Below are 21,935 nucleotides of genomic sequence, written 5' to 3' on the forward strand. Positions count from 1 at the left end.
AAGTGAGAAACCAGACAATAGTTTCCAAAAAGGTTTTTTGCCTTTTTTCTCTGCAGTTGCATGACAAAATGAATGATCAAGCCTTGTAAAGCATACTTACAAACACTTCTTCTGTTATACATGGAGGTTCTGAAACACAAAAATGAAATATCATATGTTATCCAAGCAATACAGTCAAGCTTGTTCAACTACGATTACTGAACAGAAACAAAAAGTAGTGAAGCATGACAACCTTACTGGATATTCTGAAATAAAATAACTTAGCCTGAGGAAACAAAATAAACTCTAAGAACATGCAGTAATGTTGACCCATGCATAAAAAGGTTCAATATCACAAGAATGATTTAAATATAATGAAAGTATTATTTAACTGGATTATTCTCATACATATCAGTTAACTTCTTTTCAGCTTTCCTCTGCAAAATTAGTTACTAGAAGCTTGCTGGTTTTAATGAAAACACAGATTAGTGTGAGACTCTGGGAGCCTTGAACAGCAAATATTATGAATCATATGATAAAATTTAAAAAAAAAAGTAATTGTGGGTGTTCCCAGATAACCTCACTCATTCTAGGAGAATATTCCATCTTTTGTGATGCCATTGGAAGGGAGTAAAGTTCTCTCTTCAGACTGATGAATTTTGCTAGGCAAGTTTAAACCTAGCCGTTCAAAATCTCCCTCTTTTGTATCACCCTCTCTGTACCTGAGACAATCACCCTGGGGTCAGACCCCCGGTCTAACACAGAGTCAGTCCATCACCCTGCATGGAAAGCACTACGTACCAGTGGTAAGCCTCTTCAGCTGCATCCTGGATCTACATACATAAGGACCAGCAGCCACACCTGCAAGCTTACAACCTCATTTGCAAAGGTGAAATCCTTGACTGCAGATCAGAAATAGGAGCTGCAGTCCCTGGGCCTGGCTGGGGACTGCTGGTCTGCACCAGGGCAGGCTGGCTCTGCTGCGCGGCTCACTGCAAGCGGGGTTGCTATGGCACTGCAAACAATGCACAGGATGAGCTGAGCGGTAAGCAAATACTTCTACTGCTGATGCAAAGCTCCCTGAAGCAGACTCGGCTATCAGGCACGCTGATGATATGGTCCCAAAAGAGATGCCTGTGGGCTAGGAATTTGAAGATACTTGCAGCAAGAAATGAAATTAAACGCTCTTTTCTCAACCAACCTAGGTAGTTCTTAGTCCAAAATGATATTCTACCTTCTCCTATGTTAGCAAAACCCTTCAGCCATGTGGGATTTTGCCTAAAAAAATCTCACACCATATGACTAATGACCAACAGATTTACATCATGTATCAAATAATTCCGCATCTTTAGCAGGCTGTAAGACTTGATCCCAAGTAACAAAGTCAGTCCTATCTATGGTAGAGAACTTCCCCTGCAGCCAAGTAAGAAAAGGTGAGGAGCTTCGTATTGCTAAGGCTGAGATGAAACCTGGGCTGTTTCCTAACAGATAGAATGGCTCCATGGTGATGTGCCAGTAACACAACCTGCAGCCTTGGTAACAGCCTTCCCTGCTTCCTCCTGCTGTCAGGGCCCAGACCTAGCAGAAATCCAAAGGCAGCTGCATTTTCCCCCAGTTAGGGAGAAGTTTATAAATAGCCTAGGTGGAAGGAGAAAAGACATTAAGAGACATAGAATAGAGTCTACTCACGGAATGTTAGTTTCTTCCTTGGCTTGAGGGAGTACTCCAGGATATAAGAAAAAGTCACATTTCCGGTATGATCAGCAAACCCTGTGTACAAAGAAGGAATTCAGGCTCCTATATGAGGATTTCGGTGGACTTTAGGTGTTCCACAGCTGGGATCTGACAGCATCCTACCTAGCAAGTATCTGATCCTAGAACTGCATGAATTCTTCAGGCACCTTCAGGTTTTTTGGCATGAAAGTTCCCTCAAAGGTTCTACTGCTGCTTATTTCTAGAACAGCTCTGATTTCAGTAGCTTGGCATAAATCCCACTGGGATTGGTTGTATAAGATGTCATGTATGCAAGTTACATGAAGGGCTCCTTTGAGAAGCCTAATCCATCAGCTGCACTGAGAAAGTGCCCAAAATGCATCAAGAGCTTCCCATTCCCAGCTAACTCTATCATTTGTGCCACCTTTCAGAGAACAGTATAGTATCTCCAGTCATACTCTTCAGCTGTGAAAAAAAGTTTTATTTTAATTCACACACAACTTTGGTGGAATCCATGATCAAGCAAAAACAGAACAAAATGCACATGCTCAGGGACTACAGCTTAAAGTCCAGGAATTGATGACTGTCAAAAATGAACAAGCAGTAAATCAAATATCACAGAGGCAGGGAAAATAGCTTCATCTCCTAGAAACACACAGTATTTTGCACCCTCTACTCCAGATGTGCATTCCCACCCCCGGGCGTGCCTGCCCAAATACAACAATCACTGTTCTAATTACTAAGTGCCAGAATAATGCCTCTTCTAATTGTCTTGGTGTAACGTTGTTAGCTGTCTGATTAGCTTTTTAGGGTGGAATGATTTGTGGGTTTTTTTTCCACTTAAGGGAAGGATAGTATTCCCAAAGAGATAAGCTGAATAATATCATAGCCAAGATACACATTTCAGCCAAAAGTTTGATATATATGAAAAGCATATTCAACAGAAGCAAAGAATAAAATATAAAGATTCAAACTTAAGTGAGCTATGGACAATTTAAATAGTATGATCAATATTTTGATGAAGTATTAACTACCCTTAAGTTCTCTGTATGCAATTTCTATTCAATAAGACGTGGCAAACAGTAGGTTAACACTGAATGGCATACATTTAAACACAGGATTTCTTAGTGCCATGTATCAGGACATGTTCTATAGTGATTATGAAATATTTCAAATAGGTATACCTAATGCATATGTAAGAGAAATATGCATAACAAGATAGCCCATGAAATGTAAAGTGAACCTTTTCCAACAGGTAGAAGAATTGCACTGCATTGTATATGAGACTACATTGTCTCATAACCAAACTACTTAAAATTATTTCAAATGTTTAAGCTAATGTTCGTTCCACTCCTTTTCCCCCTGCTCCTTTTTCTTTCTGATGTAGGTTTAGAATGGTGTATAACATTCTCCTAAGCTTTCCTAGTTGCTTGTAATTTTTGAAGCAAGAACAACAACAGAAACATGACGAATGTGTCTTTTTTAAAATCAGAAGTTGTCGCGACAGAAGTGGAAGCCACAAGTCAGCTTAGATAGAACTGAAGATTGGAAATGAGTCAATTAAAAAAAAAAAGTCCTTTTTCTCTCTTTCTGTCATCTGGTATATTTTGGTATAAAACTCTTAGGTCTTTGTTCTCTTTGTAGTGTGCTTCAAAGATTGCATTTTGGATTAAGCTCTTCAGGAAATACACACTATACTCTCTCATGGAGAATCTATTAGCAGTCATTATCACTTTCTCATTATCTTAGTTAACAACACACATTGAGATCAAATATTTTGTGTATGTGTGTTTCAGTCCTGATTTTATATTGCCAGTTAAAATTTCGCCAGCTGGTGAAGCTGAGATACAAAGATTAAGCTCATTTTCCTCCTTTTTCACATTTTTCTCTTTCCATACTTTCATTTTGATGATTATTTATCTTAGCAGAACTGCAGACCTACAGAATGTTTTGTAAATATAGTAAAAGCCATGATCTATCCCAAAAAGCATCTGATCTTGTAGAAAAGATGAATGGCTAGACAGGATGGAGAATAAGTTCTAAAAAAGGCGATACCAGTAAAATTCTAGACACAAGAAAGCAAAAAGACTAGAAGTAGGTTTCAAATTATTAGCGCTTTTAGAAAATGGTAATCTAGCAGAAGGCCAGCACAGGAAGACAAATGGGAGGAAAACACAAATTCTCTCCATCCCTGCCGGCATCTCCCTCCTCTGCTCATTACTGAAGAGCCATTTGGAGAGGTGAACTTTCAGTCAAGACTTTAATCTGTCATTGTCCCTTTCCTCCACACTTCTCAGAAATTTATGATTTCAAACATTTACCAGGGAAAGCGTTTCAAAGTATCACCCAGGCAAATCAGATCAAAACTGGTGAGACAACTTTGCACTCAAAGAAACAAGCATGTAAGCTATGCCAGCTTGCTGGGTGAACAAGTCTCCTTGTGACTTGCTCAAGTAAAGGCAAGACATAAATTGGGTTGCTTTATTAAATCCAAATGTGCATTTGTGTTTTTAGGTGCTAACCTGTGTGATTTCTGGCAGTGGTCACAGTGAAGTCATGAACATCCCCATAATTAATTACTCATTCAAAAAGTAGCAAATACCATTAAAAAAACCTGTAGATAGGCATCTAGAGGGATCTCCAAAGGGCAGCTATGAACTAACTCCCCTTGATTTTCAAGATACTCCCCGTCTCAGGTATAGGTGGGCATTTCATCATGTGATACCTTTAATACCTAAATATCTTCACAGAAATCCAACTTTAGTTAAATGTAACTACTCTTTCGTCTTTGGATGATTGACACATACATTTTAGCTTTTGCATCTGAAAGCAGCAATCTCAAAATGAAAGCAGGTGCTAGGAAACCATTTAAATATTGACTGCAGAACTGCCAAAATGGGAGTCAGATAGCTGGCCCTTAAATAATTCTGTTGGCAAAATAGCAGAAGCTGCCTGTTGTGGTGGTATGGCCTCTGTGTATTGAATCTGATAGTTCTAGTTTACAGCACAGTTTAATGCAATTTTGTGGCTGTCAAAAAAAGTTCATGCAGACACCTGAGAAAACAGTTATTGGGAATATGAGCACTCAAAAGAATTCTGAAAGGAGAAAAAAACACATTCCTGAAGATAGTCTAGGTGAAGAGAAGAAAGAAAGTGCTTGAAAATAAAATAGGAAGGGCTAAATAATAAAGGAAGACATGCGACATAGCTTTGGTCTATCGACATTAGAAACCTTTTACTAGTGGAGGAGACTGTCAGAGGGAATGCAGGTCCAAAGAGCTTGACCTCTACAAAAGTCTCTATTGGGATAGTCACTGGAGAACATTCCTTGGCTTGTCCATGTCACCCATGGCCCAAGGATTCCTATAACAATCTTATCCTACCAGGACAAGGTAGAGGGTTTTATCAAGTTTAAAGACTTTAAATAAAGTTTGATTTCCCTTTGCTTAGTATGGGTCTTAGAAAAGATAAAGGGAATACAGAGGCATACCTGGAAAGTGAATCGGAATTTTGAAGGACCACTTAGCAATTTGTTATATACGTTTGTACTCTTGCTACCTCATACATGCCAGCTACCTGCTTCATACCTGCTATTATCTGATCCCTTCAGAAATTTGTATTAGTGTCTTAAGAGATAACTTCTAGAACTTTAGAAGAGTATCACACTATCTTTTCTAATTTTGGAAAGGAGCATTAAGACTTAATTGAAAAAGATATTCAGCAAGATTGTGGCAGTTTGAAGAAGTGTATTAGAAACAAAGTCATTCTGTGAAGACAGTATGAAAATCAGGGAAGAACTACTAGACCCACAGCTATCAAACCACATGCAAGATTAAAAAAAATGGCATGGTGCATAAGTTTACATCAAGGCAAAGAGTTTATTGCTAGCAACATAGCATAGCTTTCAACTGAAACATAAGATACAGATCAGAAGAAACTATGACAGTTATTTCTCACAGAGATTTCACTATCAGGGGATGGATCAGAAATTTTGGCACTATGTACAAAAGATCACATTGTCACTGTCTATTCTCTATTTTTCATGTAGACAAACTGCAGTCATGTTTTGTAATACATTTTGGCTGTGCTAATTTAAGCTTTGCAAGTTTAGCACCACTTCTTACTTTTAGTTGAGCAAGCAAATTTCATGACTTTTTTTTTTCCTGGGGTTACTTGTAGCTTTAAGTCAGGTCAGTTCCTTGATCTTGGCTCGACAGGTGTTCTAGCCAACTAAGGGGCCAATGCAGGAGGCATATGAAGAAGCTTCAGCAGATAGGAATAACATATGCCAATAACGCCAAACACATCCTTTAACAAGATCACCTCCTGGCAGTAGGTGGCATATACCCAACAAGAAACACTAAATGCATGCGAGTCTTTCCAGTCTTGCTGTTACAATCAAACAGATGTCAACAACAGTCCCCAAACCCAGGATTCCCCAGCGAAGAGCTAATTTATCCACGTGGGATATTATTAATGCATCGAGCCCGTGGATAGCAGCAGTGCTGTTTGAGACAACACATCCCACTGACCATCAGTTCCCACCTTTTTGTGTTATACTGCCATGGATGCTTGTGTAGCTGTATAATGAAGCAGACTGGGAGACTGATCCAGCTGAAAAAAAAAATCAGGAGGAAAGAAGAAAATTACTTCATGTGCATCAGCTTCCAGAATACAGCAGTGTCAACACAAAAAGTGTTAAGAATGGTATAAGAATCCATAACTAATAGGTGCTTCTTAATATTTCAATAATGCTTCAGAAAAGCATGCAAAATTACAGCCTTCTTATTTTGTAGGTATTCTACTTTCCTACCTATTGCTCTCCTGGATTCCAGAAGTACCTAGTTAAAGAATAAAGAACACATTAAGTTCCCAAATTCTCACCCAGTCTTCATTTAACAGACTAAAACTAAAAAATACTGCCATTTTGACATTGTTTAAAATATCTTACGTGGGAATACTTAGCCCCTTCCCAATTTCGAGTTTTAAAAAGTTAATTTTTTCCCTTTCTTGTTCACTAAAGCCATCAGAACATCAACTAAGTATGAATAAAATGCATACAATAAGATATTTTTCCTGTGATCGTTTTGAATTATGATACATTGAGGAGGCACCTATAGATTATCCATACTTTGTAAAACTATATTGGATTTTATTATCAAATACATTTTCTGTAGCTGGGAAATAAAGTGCAGCTCCTGAAACTATCAATTCTCTAATACATCAACTGCAACACTTCCATGAGAGTGTTACATTTTGTAGCCAACACCAGGCTGGCATGGAGACTGCCGGATAATCCAAGTCCATGGCTGAGAGAGGGACTCAGCCAGCAGGCACTGTTTAGGCTAATCTATGATTCTACGATCTTGCCTGGTTGCTGTAGGACCTGGCTATGTGCCCAGCACAGCTTCACCCTGTAAAGGAGGCCCTGGAGAAGTAATACCATCTGAATTGCTTCCCAGGATGCCACTCTTCTCTTGAAGATTTTGGTATGCAGCTCCTGGGGGCAGGAATTATGGCCACCCTTGCTTTAAGCTATTCAAAACATTTTGCATTTGTAACGTTGAGTTAGTGTGTAAGGGTTAAAGCAAGAAAAACAACTAAAGTTCTGTTCTGTAAGAAAAATCTTTGGTGCCCCCTTGTGATAAAATATTTTTATCAACAGAATGTATGCATTTGAAATCAAGGACTATTTCCAGTGAGGAAAGCAGTTCAACCCTTAAGATAATTTCACGTTTGAGTTAGTTAATTGAGCAAAGCATTTCAAGAATTAGTTTGTTTTCTTGTTCTCCATTCTGTGTTGTATGACATCTCCCTGGACTACTCTATGACAATTATTTAAACCAAGGAAAAAGTCCAGAACAGGAACTTAAACACTGCACCAGTGACCATTTCTGTTTGGAGCAGAAAACAGGACCCATATCTTGCCCTTGGCAAAAAATCATGCTCCTTCTTACTGTGCCCCTTTGGGATACAGAGTCTTGGAACAATTTCTTGACAGAAACACTTCCAACAGCAAGGCTGGAGAATTAACTGCATCCCAATAATAGTTTTTGTATGCCACAGAGTACACAATGGGAAAAGCATAAAGGAAAATTGAACTTGAAATTCCAATATTTTGTGGGAGTGCTTCTTTTGTATAAAATTTTTCCAAAGACGTGAGAACGTTCTCAACACAACCAAAATTCGTGTTTAAAAGCCAAAGATGTTGCTATTGCCACAATCTGTGCAGCATCTAATCTATCGAAACGTGCACCAGGAAAATGTTACGGATTCATACCAGAGGAAAACTTCATTTTGTATCCCAATGATCTACATATAGGCTAGGTACTGAGCTACTGAGTCCTGGCAGAACAAGGCATTTCTAGGAGACGTGTTCTTCATGCCTCAAATAACATATTACACACAATTCAGTACTTAAGGAACTTTAGTATCTGCTCAGTGAACATGAGATAGGAGTCCTCCATTTAGGCAACAGCAGCACTTTAGGATGATAATTAACATTTTTGCTAAAGTGGAAGACCACTGCACATAATTCTGCAATAACCTTGCAGCTCCAAATGATAACTTACAGCAAGTGTTACTATATTTATCTAGGGTACTATTGCTTCCCAGCTAGCTGTCCCTCTTTTGCCAGAAGTTACTATCCTCCTACCACTTCAGCTGGTTCTAGTCATGACACAATGTCTAAGTTTAAACAGCTTACGGAAATAGGTTGTCACTGTGATTCACGACTGAAAAGAAGCAGCTGAAATATAGGCACAGTTTCCACATCCCATTCGCCAGAGATTGAGTGTACCTACAGCATTAAGACACAACAACCCTTGCAGAACTGTTTTTAGAATGAGTTTTAGAATGCACAGGGGAAAAATTAGAGGGACTTTTAACACATGAACTCCAGTCTCCAAGTCAGAGATCTATTTTTATATGAAGCTTCTAGTATTCAACATCAGTGTTTATGAGTTCATTGAGAACGCCATGCCATCCATATTTTCAGCTGAAGAGTTGGTTTCTTTACTACTCAACCATTAGCACCCAGCTCAATAAGGCCTTACTAGCATTTAGGCTTCTGACACGTTTGGGCAGGTTCTAACACTGTGCAGCGGCTTGTCAAAGTTAAGAGGAAAAAAAATGTGTTAAGTCTTTTTGTAATGAGAATTTCAACTAATCAGAGCTCAGGAAGTCAGAAAGTAAAAGCAAGCTTTGGTGGTTTTGTTTTTTTTTTTTAAACTAAAAATGAACACCTCACTCCCAAGAAGCAGTCAGATTTTGTTGGGGCATCTGACAAGTGATAACAAAATTGCTAGATGTTTTGCATCAAAAAATCTGATAAGATTCACTACAGACAAAGAATTTGCACTTACAGAATATAACATAATCACACCAAATACTAAATCACCATGAGACTGAAGTAGAGAAAAAAAAAAGCCTGAAGCTTAGTAGTACAAAGTATGAGGTTATGCACTTATGGTTCAGTAAAAATTTATGGAAAAAATTGGGATCTTTTCAAAATTTGTGAGAGAAGAATGTGGAAGTACTACACCTAGTGACTAAACTGCAAGTGAGCAGAAGACATATAAAAGAAATGCTAATCTTGGTATGCATTGGTCAAAGTATTTCTGGTAGAAAAAAGAAAGCCCTAATATTATTCAAGGTCTTGAGGAGGTTTTACCTGGAATACCAGTTGCATAGATTCACAGAATAGATTCCAATGAAAACAGTGAAGAGTCGTTAAGACAATCCATGAAACAGAGGGTGTATCTAAGAGATGAGACTAAGTTCAGAGTTTTTTGTCAATGAAATAAAGAGTGAGAGGGTATTTATACTACAGAATCATAACATTGGGGAAAAAAGTTTAAGAGGAGGAACAGATATATAGAATAGCTATTTTAATAGCAATGCTGAAAAAAAAGACAACTGGTTAACTGAATAGTAGAGCAATCTGGAATAGGTCTCCAACATAAAGGTCATGAGACAGTAGTCTATCCAGTTTTAAGACAGAACTTGATGAGTTGACATAAGAGGTGGCACTAGACTCCAGGAGTCCCTTTCTAATCTGACACTCCTGTATTTCTTCATGTGCCTATGAAAACAGAAAGAAAAGGAATTACTTCTTGTATTAAAATTAACCTAAATGGCCTAAATTGCCTAAGGGGTACTAATGAATATACCAATATATGGAATAGGAAAATAATCTGACAGATGTTGATGAGCTTCTTAATTTAACAAACATATTTTTTATTGGTTTTAGCCAGTTAGTGATAGAACATACTAATATTTTCTATCCTATGAACAATTCAAAACATTTATAACAATTTTTTGTCTAAGCTCTTCCATACTTGTCACCAAGGAAAGAATGATCAGAGACTTAAGTAATTTCAATTTCCTTCTCACGGACCACTTGAGGTTTATGGTTGCTGATCCAATTTCCTTCTCACGGACCACTTGAGGTTTATGGTTGCTGCTCCAAAAAAAGAGATTTATGAAGTACAATTCTTGCAGCAACATCTGTCAGCAGCAAAAGGTTACTTCTAAGAATTCTTTTTTAGAATTTAAACCCACAGCTCTGGCTTAAACCATCACCTTCACAAATCTAAACACATTCCCTGGGCATCCTTTGTAGGCAATATCACTCCTCCCACTATAGATCATGCCTGTCTGAGGAGAAATAAGGATTGCAAAATAAGGTTTTCAGCAGCAAATAAACCCAATATTATCTTGAACATTAATTTTAATCTCATTCTCCCCATCATCCAGAGTAAAAGATAATTCACTCCTCCCTTTCCAACAATATGTTGTCAATTATAAGAAAAATTCTTGTGCTGGAAAATAATCATGGGCAGGATATTTTAGGAAACTCTTGACCATTATCATTTCTACCCAAGGACCACTTTTGCGTCTTTCTTCTCTGTGCTAGCTAGAAGTGTTAGTACCTGACCTCAGGTCTCTGAGAATTAATTCTGCCCAGTAGAAAAAGAAAGATGCTAGACATGAATCCCTAGACTCCCTGACACTCATGGACTTTTTTTTTTGTTTGGGTTTTTTGGGGGGTGGGGAGGTGGAGTGGGTGGTTTTTTGGTTGAGGGGTGGTGGTGGTTTTTGGGTTTGTTTTGGTTTGGTTTTTTTGTTTAAACAAAGTAGGAACCTATATTCTCCTTTTCTGTTTCATTCAAGTCCAGATTCATATAATTTAGTGGTATCTCATGGAGACTAATTAAGGGATACAGTACACAGAAAAAAGCATACTAACAGGGACTCAAAAAAAGTTACTTCCACTCTCCTACCCCAAAGACTTCATTTCTGTCAATAATGCAATCAAATATCATGAAAGAATTTTGATTCCTTTCACCCAAACTATCAGAGGCTATTAGATAACTATAACATACCTTGTGTTCTATTAGATATGTTATCCTTTACCCACACATTATGTATATCGCTATTTTATTTCTCTCTTATGTCAAGGCATAAAGTTCATTTTATTAAAAAAAAAAAACAAACAACAAAAAACCAAACCCAAACCAACCCTGTCAGAGAGGCGCATTACCCATAGATGAGAAGTCTGGCTTTCTCACTTCCTCCCACCTCTGGTGTAGCAGTGGATAACAATAGAGAACTCATTTCATCCGAACACCAGAGCATAGTTACAATTGTGATAGATCTAACTGAACAAGAGACATTTGATTCAAGAAGAGATTTTTGTGAGGCAGATTTAGAAGAAAAAAAAAGTTTTAAACATGCCAAACCACGGGAACAAATGTTTAAAATTGTGAAATAGGGTTCAAGTATTTTTTCCTCTCAAGCTACTCCTTGTTGGAGGGACACTGTAGGTGTCAAAGATACTACCATTAAAAACAAATAATGCCTATACCAGAACCAATTTACCACCCCTATTCTCCCTGAATTATTCAGATTTTAGCAAAAGCCAACTCTTTGGATAAGGTCACAGATCTTTTACCAGAATTTTTTCCTCAAAGGAAATCAATCCAATAGTTCTCTGAACTAAATTAACTTTTAAGCAGACCTTGAACACTTAAAGTTCCAAACAATTAGGGAAATGCAAATATTAAACAAATCAAACAATTTAGCAATTTTCCTGCTTGCAGTCTCCTCCTCTGTAATGACTTGCCATTCTTCCTAAATCAAAACTATATACACATGTACCTCAATATTCCCTAGCTCATCCCAAAATCCTTCCCCTCAATTGTTCCTTCAGAATAGATTCTACATAAACTCCTCTTTCAGTCTTGCAGTTCAAGTGCTACCACTCTAAGCCTAGACAAGAATAACGCAAAGGCTGATCAAGTACAAATAAGTACGGAATGGAAGTATTGATAATTTATTCATGCAATAAACATTATTTTCTGGCCAATATAGTGGGTTTATCCCTTCTTTAATGATACCATATTTGGTTAAAGTTAATACTAAAACTTCTACAGCGTTTTACTAACCATGTTGTTCCTCCTCCTTCCAAATGCTATGTGGAGCTACTATCCCAGAAATCAAGTATGCTAAAAGTACTAACCAAATTACAAATCACAACAGTTAGAGATAAGAAATAGGAAGTGATGTTTCTAGAACATCCTGAAGTGAATTATCCTGGTCCATTTGTCTTAAAACATCCACAAATTGTGTGGAAAGAAAAAAAAAAATCTCAGAAGTTGTTATTTGTATTTTTCAGACAATAAAAATAAAAGGATATGTGAATAAATATTAATAGAAGTAAATATACAGCTGATTGATTAGTTGAAAGCTTTTTTTTTTAAATCAGACTACTTTTTAAATAGCTCAGTGATAAGGCTTACCTATAAATATACACAGCAAAATTACAACATTATAAATATAACACATAGGACAAAATCAGAGGGAGAGTGGGGAAGAAACACCAGCTGACTACAAGTGTTCTGCAAGATCCTTGAGACAAATCAACTCCTTGAAAGGACAGGTAGGACAATATCAATTGAAGGGGTAAATTGATATTATATCTCATAGAGCAAGTACTGTGTCCACTTCTGTCACCTGTGTTTCAAGCTGTTTACAATTGCTAGGAATTTAAAAAAAAAAAAACAACACTACAAAAATCATTTGAGGTCTGAGAGGCAGATTAAGTTCTTTTTCTGTAAAGGATCAGCATATTTAGTTCAAGAACAAAATCAGTGAATTCCCTTAATTAAATCTACAGATAGAGAAAGGATGATTTCTAGCAGTAGATAATCCTTTAATTCAAGCCGAAGTGTGAAGATGATCCAGTATCTGGGAGCTGAAGTAAAGTCAGACTAAGTATAAAGGTAAGTTCAAAACAATAAGGGTAATGCAACAGCATATTTAGATATGTGAATATATACTATATCACCTGAAGTTTTCAGGTAAAGACAAAAACTCTGTAAAAACTAGTACAATAGAGTATCCACACAGCATCAGCTTGATTTAGAAATTACTATTCTATTGACTTGCATTACAGAAGCTAAGAGGACAACAAAATAATTATTCTGATATAAAATTCAGACAACTAATATATTGCTTTTGAGGTATCATCATTTATATAGGTAGAAGTATTTTTTGCATATGTACCTAGTGCCCCACTTCAAGCTATTTTTAAAACATTTACTGTAATTTAAAGTGAACAATAAATAAATCCCATTAAAAAGATTTTTTAAAAAAATAATTTTCTTTAATTTGTCATTAAGACAAGAATCACATTTTTAAACATCTATGAGGTGCTGTAAGCTAGATATTGAGGACTACATTTAAGATACTTTATTAAAAAATTTAAGATGTTAGTAAGTGCCTAGCTACTACACAACAGGTAAAACACAACAGAATGTTTTAAAATGTTCACTTTTTTCAAAAACAGAAATATACTAAATTGATTAAGATATATACATGAGAAGTTATCTTGATAAGTCAGCAAAAACACATTGAATGAGACTTTCAAAATGTGTATATTTAGGAAGAATATGAACAAGATCAGGAATTTAGGAGAAGGGGAAAAGGAATTAAATGTAAGGACTTACATGCCTTACAAATTTAGAGTCTTTTTAAATTTCTTTTGCTTTGGGCACTTCCTGGAGGAGCATCTTTTTTGTTCTTCCATTTTGCAGATAAACTATTACATTCTTTTGACCCATGGAAAGCATGCAGACATAAAATACAGAACTCAAATGCACATGCCTCTCTGCTACATAGTCCCCGTTTCTTTACCAATTGATATTTAGCAGGATATTGACATCTTGGACACGGTTTTAGAGCTTCGTCAGTGAACAGAGTTTTAGCAACCTGTAGCAAGAGGAGGGAAAGAAGAGCTACTTAGTTCTTGTAAATGAAGGTTTTCTAAAAACTGAAAGTAAAGAGTTTCTTAGCTACCTACCTTTATGTATTCTTCCTGTCTACTAGTTGAATGGGGAACAGAATTGCATCTCCTAGGTGTAAGTTCAGTGTATGAAGGTGGTGTTTGTACTACAGGAGTTCTGGCTTGAGCTTGAACAGGCCTTAGAGCAGATCTATTGAGAACATTAAGTCGTGTGGCAGCATCTTCAGCTTTCAAGAAATATTCCTGTTGAAGTTTATAATTATAAAGAAAGGAGAGGAAAAAAAAAAACCACACAAAAGGAAGCAAATTAGGGTTTTATTTCATTTTGGATTTGCAGCTGTTTTTTGCCTTTTTTTGTTTTCCCTCTGCAAGAACACATTAGGAAAGGAAATTATGTATAGTGCATGTATCTCTCATTAAATGTTTATATTTAGTAAGGGAACAAGAGAGAGGAACCATTAAAAATAAAGTCCCATGAGCAGGATAAAGCACCAACTGTCTTTTAGCACTCTCTACTGGTCCTCACGTTTCTGAATTACAAGACATCTCAACAGCAAGCATGGATATAGCAAACATAAGTTTGGCACAATTAAAGCAAGGTTACACTGAAGTGTGTGTATATACACATGTGGAGGATCTAAAAAAGTTATACTGCTATTAATATGCTTACTTTTCTAGATACCCCTTAAAAAACTTCTATATGTCCTTCTGATTTTCACAAATACACCACGAAGAAGCTTAGCCACAAGCAGTCCTGAAAATAATCAGGAAGTAGTCTAGAGTGGGTACCACTGCACTGCAGACTAGAGTGAAATTGAAAATGAGGAATAGCATGGCACAAAGGTATGAACAGGGTTTAAGATCCAAAGCCAGAATCAGTCAAGGAAGAGATCCTACAGGATTCTCAAGAAGGGGGAAGCAGGGGAGGGAAGAAAGGAAAAAGAAAGAGTATCATATGGTTGAAAGACTAGTACTCAAACTGTGGATAGTTGAAAAGCAATAAAAGCAATTACATTCTCCTGTTAGAATCCTTTACATACTCATGTTGGAACTGTCTCTATCAATTACCTTTCTGTAAAAGGTAAACAAGATGTTTCCTCTTTCCTCTGACCTGTCTTCTTCCACACTTAAAAAAAAAATTACCTTTGAGATGAACCTTACCCCAGCTTCTTCTTTCAGGTGTTTTATGTATAACTTTCTCCTCTTATCTGCACTTTTATCTTGTACAATGATTTCACGCCAGTTTTTGCTTACTTTCCAAATGCTGGAATAAATGAATGACAAAAATTATCCACTTCCACGTTTTTGCCAAGTAGTACAGAAGTCATGATAGTAAGACTACCTTTTAAAGATTTGTCATTATTTCATATACTATTGGTCATTTTACAGACTACTGCTAAATACTTCAAGAGTTCACCATATTGTTATGAAACACAGATCTCATGTACTCTTATGCACCATTGTATAGAATAATAGAATCTAGAGAACGATTGCAATATAAATAACACAGCATATCTTTGACTTACAAAATCAAATAAGTTTCTTCCTTCCACATAAGCCACTTACCAAATGTGTTTCTAAAGTCACATTTTTGTGTTGTGTTCCAAAAACATCCGTGCCCTTATACTTGCACCTATTCTCCCATTTCCTTTGTAACTAATAACAAAAATGGCACTCTTGATTTCTTTGAAATAAGTGGCAGTTTCTATTGATTAAAAGTTAATCTAGAACATTACTCATAAAGCAAAATTCTTTGAGCATCTTTGTGCTTAGAAATAACTGAGGAAATTAAATACACAAGGACAAATCTAGAAAATGTGTTTTGAATACTACACATTATTAGGGAATTTGTAATGAGAAGAAATTACTTTCTAGGCTTAAAGAAATTTTTAATATATTTTAAAATTTACAAGTACCATGATTTAGTTTTAAGTTTACTAATTCCCATATTTGGCTTTTTGTTTGTTTGTTTTTTAATTCCCCCATACAATACATTTTTAGAACTACACAGAAAGAGCCACTTGGTTAATGGTGACAAAACTTTTTAATTTTCCCACAAACAAATTTTATTGACAACACCCGCTATTCCAGAATTTATTTTAATTTATTTGCAGAAACACATATTTTCGCCTTGTGGCGATGAAGGGGGGAAGCAGTAGTACTTACCTGCATAGACTTTCCACTGTCAAAGCATCTAAAACTATAGCAAGAACATGTTTTAAATTTCTGTATTTTAATTCTGTTAAAATATCTAATTTTTCAAGGCCCATTTTCTTGCCAATAAGTCCAGCAAGAACATGTTCTAATGCAAATATTTCTGTTCCATCAATATTCTCTGATATTTTATTTTGGTCTGATCGTTGTCTTTGCAAGCAAATTTCATGAACTATTTTCAGAGCTGGAGTTCTTGAGAGATCTCCATGACTTACAACTAGGTCTCCACTAGGCTGTTCTTCTAAAACTAATGCATGGTCTTCCCCGACAAAGTTTCGTTCTTCTGTTAACATACATGCTGAAGTAGAAGGACTGCCATGATGATCTTCTGTCTCTGACTGTGAGCCTTGTTCCCGAAGAGTGGATAACCTTCTAACTCGTTCAAGTTTTCTTGTCTTTCTTTTACTATCCAGAATTTTGGAACCTTCTTTACGTTTTTGGAAGAACTCTTGGAAAGATCCCTCATGATCAGACAATAAGTCTCCCGATTTGTCCAAATGAAGTGAATTATATCCACTATCCTCAGGTGTTGAAAGATCTAGGTAACTTGCCAGCTTAACAGGGGGAGAGTTTATATCGCATGTTTCAAAGTTAACGTTCTCTACAAGATTGTTGATAGAAGTCAGGAACTTACCCTCATTGGCCTCAGATAACACACTGTAAGTAGGAGTCCTAAGCAACCCATCACTAACACTCATAAGGACACTTTCATTGAATTCATTAGCATTACTAACAATAACACCCTTACACTGAATTGGAGATAAACATTCTGGTTCTAGCAATAAGGGGTCTTGACATTTGGACTCATCTAGTGTAGAAGTCCTTTGTTGTGAAAAAGAAAGTCTCCGTTTTGGGCAATCGGGATTAGAGTCCTCAGTTTTCGAAGTGCTAGTTGTCAGAGGTTTGTAACTTTCATCTTTTGGAGACTCTGAAGCAGTTTGTGAAAGTTTTTCTTCGGCGCTTAAAACACAAGAGAATATTTTTTTCCTGCTGCTTCCTGAAGAACTAGCTTGTCTTTCACAGCATCCTACACTTGTGCCAGCTGGAACAGTCTTAGATAAAAGCAGCCTCCTGCGTAGTGAGGAGCCTTTTCTACTCACTTTAGGAGTTTCAAAAAAATCTGCACTTCTATTTGCTTCTCTTCTTTCTGATAAGGAGATAGAATTCATTTCATTTTCAATAGATGATGACACAGGAAAGAGGGCATTTGGATGAATGCGCTCAGAATGCTCTTGTAGCAATGATAAACTTGTTACACTCAGTGCTTCTTTATGTTCTACATCAGCATCTTTTACTGACTCATTGCTTCTGCTGTCCAAAAATACTGAAGTGCAACATGTGTCTTTAAAATTGGAGTATTTAAAATTGCTGCTGGGAGATGTTAATCTATTTCTTTTAAGAATATTGAACATTACTGAATGACTGTCTGACATCTTCTGCTTGGCACTTTGACTTTGTAAATGAAGATACCAGTGTTATTTCTGAAACAAACAATAAAAGTAGTCACCAAAAAACCCTCAGATTAGTGAGAAAGTCTTGTGTAAGTCTATCAAGCTAGGAGCCATGACAAAAGTATTTTCATTAGTCTTAGTAGAAACAGTGCTTACACATGAACACAAAGATAAATTACAATCAAGTAGATGGTTAGAATGAGTGATTAAAATGCATAGTATACTCTAAGTGAGACAAATTAAAACATACATCCAGTTAGCTAATTGATCTGCCAATCCTCATCCAAGGAAAAACACCTCAAATAAGCAACACAGCAACTAGAGTCTCATTTGTGCTGCAATCAGTGACAGAACTCCCTCTCGTTCCAATAGGACCAAGATTTTTATTAGCACTGTGTTATTGGTTCATCCAACCACTAACAGTTCAGTCCTCAAGAACTAGCAGAAACTCTGGAAATAGATGAGTTTAGACAAAAGACATTTTCTCCTTAAGAAAAATGAGAGCATTAATCATGAAGTCGCAAGTCTATAGGTCTCTCTATTATTTAGATCGCTACAGTCCCTGGAGGGAATAAAATTTGACCTCTAGTTACAAAGTGAACAGTGCCTTATCTGCCTTAACCTTTAAATGTTGTTTTGTAAAGAAGCGCTCTGCTTTTGCTCAGCTCTGTGGGTAAACTGAGTGTTCTGAAGCTTTACACTTCAAAGAAACTGATGGACTGACTATAGATCCTTTCACCAGGTACACAGAAAGAAACTTGCTTTTAAACTTAGTAAGTACAAAAGCTTTTAAGAGTTACTATATATTTTCCTAGAAAAGTTACAAGTGGCTGATGCACCCATTTAAGTAAGAGATATAAGAATACAGATTTACTTTTTTGCCATTCATACATGGCAGAGTTTCTCCATCCTAACCAGAGTGGCAATAGGTCACTGCTTTCTACACACAAGACATGGTAATTGTATAAAAGATGTTATGAATAATGCCCATATAAGGGCTGTTCTCACAGAAACCATAGTAGTTCACATCAACATTGTAAGACTTTCAAAGTTTGAATCAGCACCTTTTACTGGGGTATGTTACTGACCTCTAGAGCTGGTATTTTGGAACATAAGCCTGGAAATAGTCACTGAATTTTCAGAACAGACAATTTAAAGGTGGCTTAAACACCAAATATTAAGACATCACTAATATCCTAACAGTCCTGACGTAGTCAAGCCCTAAGCCACCAAATACAAGCAGTGGGAACCCAAATTGCCTCACGGAGGGGGAACTATTCTTTGATGATCTTGGGTCATTTAATTAGCACTTTAAAAGGTCATTGCAATACAGAAAGTGCTTCGATTTGTTTTCTACTGTGAGGAGGCAGCAACATAAAGAATTTCAAAAGGAACAGGATATTAAAGAGCAGACTGAAAACTTGGCATAAGGGCCTGTGAAATCAAACATACTTAAAACAAACAAACAAAAAAAATCCATCCACGTAATTGAAAATTCTTCCAGGAAAGAAAAGTATGTGAAAATAATTCCAAGACGACGACAAACTCTGAAGTCTGGCTTGCTTCCTTTCCCTCTCCCATTTACCTTACTTTCACATTTGTTTTCCCTCACTGCTTTTTTCTCGTTCCCTGTTTTTACTTGGTGGAATAAATGACAGTGCAAATAGGAAACACGAGGGCATAGCTTTAAGCTAGTTATTACATGAATTAGGGATAACTTCCTTGACAGTGCAGGACCAACTCCAAGTAGTGTCTCGTGTTTCATCTGCATCACTTTCAACATTTTGGGCAATAGGCTGAAAATGCTGTGTCACGAACTAGAAAATAACTTTAAAAAGATAGGAAAAGGGTATGAAGAGTCTCTGTGTAGTGCATTGCTGTTCTTCAGTTGATCATTCACGCTATGAGCAGAGGACCACATCAGCATAGCTCTTCTTTTTGTAAAAGGAGGAAGACCTGTAAGAGACCTGTAGTAACAACAGGGCATTATCTTTGTGTAATCTACAAAAAGAATAGAAGTTTCATTTTGTATGCTGAATTTTAGTGAAATGCAGTTAGTTAGCAAACATTGCCAGGAGATATTCCTACCAAAAATGCCGATGGACAGAGATTTAAATTTTGAATGCTATTTAGAGACAGCTATTCAAAAATCTCAATCCCACCAAAAAAAAAAAAAAATCACATACCCACGCTTACCTTTAAAAATATTAATATTTTCCTTACACACAGTCAAACTAACCACACATTTAACAAAAGTGCACCGGCTTGCAGGTTTAGAAACTTAATGTTCAGGCAGCATGCTGAAGAAACAAGAGGCAAAACTAACGCTTGCAGTTTCATTCTCAGACATTCCATGGGAGAAATTATCTAATCTTATGAAAAACTGAGAGTAGAGGAAATTTAAAATATTATAGTATACAAGAATTTAAGCAAACCTGTATTTCAAGTAACATAAAATTACAGAAAAACAAGTTTTTGCCGCTGTAGGGGAGATCAAAATAGCAGAGATAAAGGAATATTGGCAACTCAAGTGAAAGCCAAAAATATGCTGTAAATACGCCAGTGTCCAGCAGGAGGAGCCTGTGAGCTTGCTATATTGATTTTGCCATAACGACGTTGAAAAAATCATAGGGAAGCCACTGTAATATAGACACTGAGTGAACAATGTCCATTATACTTCTTCACAGCAAATCCCAGTATACACCTCGGTTTTGTATACACATTAATTTTTTTCAAAACGTATTACTGTACAAGTTAAGATTTAACACAAGGTCTCATTTTACAAATACAGTATGGAAGGGAAAGCCTTTCAGGGGTGCTGGACATCTCTCATAATAGAACGAGATGCTATTTATATTCATAAGAGATGCCTAATAAAACCTTTTATGACTTGTCTAGTGTTTTATAAGCACTTCCTTTTTTATCAGGAGAAAAGTTTCATCTACTGGATTTGATACATAACATCAAGCCCTTTTCATTTGGGGATCTTGAAGTAATTTCTGAAAGTATTGTTAACCTTGTTTTGGACATCATAAAACAGATGTGCAGAGATGAAAAGATTGGTCACACAGCAAGTCAGTTCCAGAGGAAGGAATAAAATCCATATCTGCTAAGTGTAGATACTTGTGCTCTATACATTTCTCATATCTATTTTTAATTTTGTAGTTCTCAAATTGATCTACAAGTCAACTGCAAACTTTCTGGAACAAAATATTTCATATTCAGAGACCTAACTTAAATTAAGAACAAGATTCAGACATTTAGACAAGAAATAATTTCTGATAAGCTTAGTCTTACAAAGTGTCCTAAAGAGGTAAAAACGTTGGTTACTAGAAGGCAATGTAAATGGTGCTTATAACTTAGACACAAGTTCTAGAATGGAGTCACACCTGTTCCTAATACTAATTTACACTCCCTAGTAACACACTGAACATTTATGCCTCGAATAAGATGCTTTCTGTCCGTGTTTGTCACCGTTCACCATTGTTAACAAAACCGATAAAGGCAAAGTTTTGGTGATACAAGAAGATTTTTCTCTGTTATTTAAACAGATATCATATCTGCAGTAAAACTGACTTTATCAGAAGACTCTGCTCTTTCAGCACCCAGATCTAAAAACAGGGAAGTCATTAATACCTTCAAAGGTATTAATATTGAAGATGGCATAGCTAAATCCTATCTGTAAGATGTGGGTCACTTACCCTAATTTGTGAAGCAAATCGAGATCTTCCAAAGCAAAGGTGCTGTATTCAAAGTATTGTTTACCCCTACTGATTACCTAAAGTGAGAAAGGATGCGGAGAGAAAAGAGAGATGCAAGAGAAACATTACCCAGCTGAGACACAGTTTTCTGCGTTCACTGCAATGTCTAATTACCCAGCGGTAAAGATTATTGACGGCTACCGGCTATAGCCCCCGAGGGTCTCTCAGTCACCTGGGATGCCGGAGCAAAGCAACAGCTTCACCCCCTCATCTGGCAAATCGCTGGGCACAGGAATCAGAGCCTAGAGGCCGCCTACCACCGAGTGCAGCTGAGGCGGTCGGCGAGGCTCCCTGAGAAGGGGTGAAGGCGAGGAACCCCCCTCCCCGGCTGCCTGGAGAGAACGGGAATCCTGCCGCCTCAGCAGCTCGCTGCCTGGCTCTGGGGCCCGTTGCCCTTAGTGAGGAGCCGCTTCGCTTCTCTCCACCCACACCGGCTCCTCGCGTGCGGCTACCGCTGCTTTCCCTCGCTTGCATTTGAACTACCCGCCCTTACCAACCGCTGCCGCACTG

The 21,935-nt window shown here is 37.0% G+C and overlaps 2 protein-coding genes across 2 annotated transcripts in view; both read right to left on the minus strand.

Moving 5' to 3' along the window:
* The window catches only part of RGS22 (regulator of G-protein signaling 22), a gene marked incomplete at its 3' end in the record, with an annotated part of 53,417 nt that extends 52,612 nt beyond the window's left edge, over positions 1–805 (minus strand). The window contains exons 1-2 of the mRNA XM_009585681.1: positions 781–805; positions 101–129 (exon numbers count right to left, since the gene is read on the minus strand). Of these exons, the coding sequence (XP_009583976.1) occupies positions 101–129; positions 781–805 (54 nt within the window). The remainder of the gene's footprint in view (positions 1–100; positions 130–780) is intronic.
* A 12,911-nt stretch (positions 806–13,716) lies between these two features.
* On the minus strand, positions 13,717–17,646 carry FBXO43 (F-box protein 43). The gene is made up of 4 exons (XM_009585680.1): positions 16,166–17,646; positions 15,161–15,263; positions 14,057–14,242; positions 13,717–13,965 (listed from the first exon to the last, which is right to left on the minus strand). The coding sequence occupies exons 1-4, from the start codon at positions 17,644–17,646 to the stop codon at positions 13,717–13,719; spliced, it is 2,019 nt and encodes a 672-aa protein (XP_009583975.1).
* Between the last annotated feature and the right edge of the window lie 4,289 nt (positions 17,647–21,935).

The sequence above is a fragment of the Fulmarus glacialis genome, unplaced genomic scaffold (genome assembly GCF_000690835.1).
Source record: "Fulmarus glacialis isolate BGI_N327 unplaced genomic scaffold, ASM69083v1 scaffold37229, whole genome shotgun sequence".
NCBI lineage: Eukaryota > Metazoa > Chordata > Aves > Procellariiformes > Procellariidae > Fulmarus > Fulmarus glacialis.

Bases quoted from the DNA above. Each gene is read 5' to 3' on its own strand.
- FBXO43 (XM_009585680.1), bottom strand. From the start codon at position 17,646: ATGTCAGACAGTCATTCAGTAATGTTCAATATTCTTAAAAGAAATAGA. The intron at 14,243-15,160 runs GTAAGGTTCATC...AAACTTCAACAG, and splicing joins ACCTGAAAGAAGAAGCTGGG to GAATATTTCTTGAAAGCTGA. The intron at 13,966-14,056 runs GTAGGTAGCTAA...CTCTTGCTACAG, and splicing joins GACAGGAAGAATACATAAAG to GTTGCTAAAACTCTGTTCAC.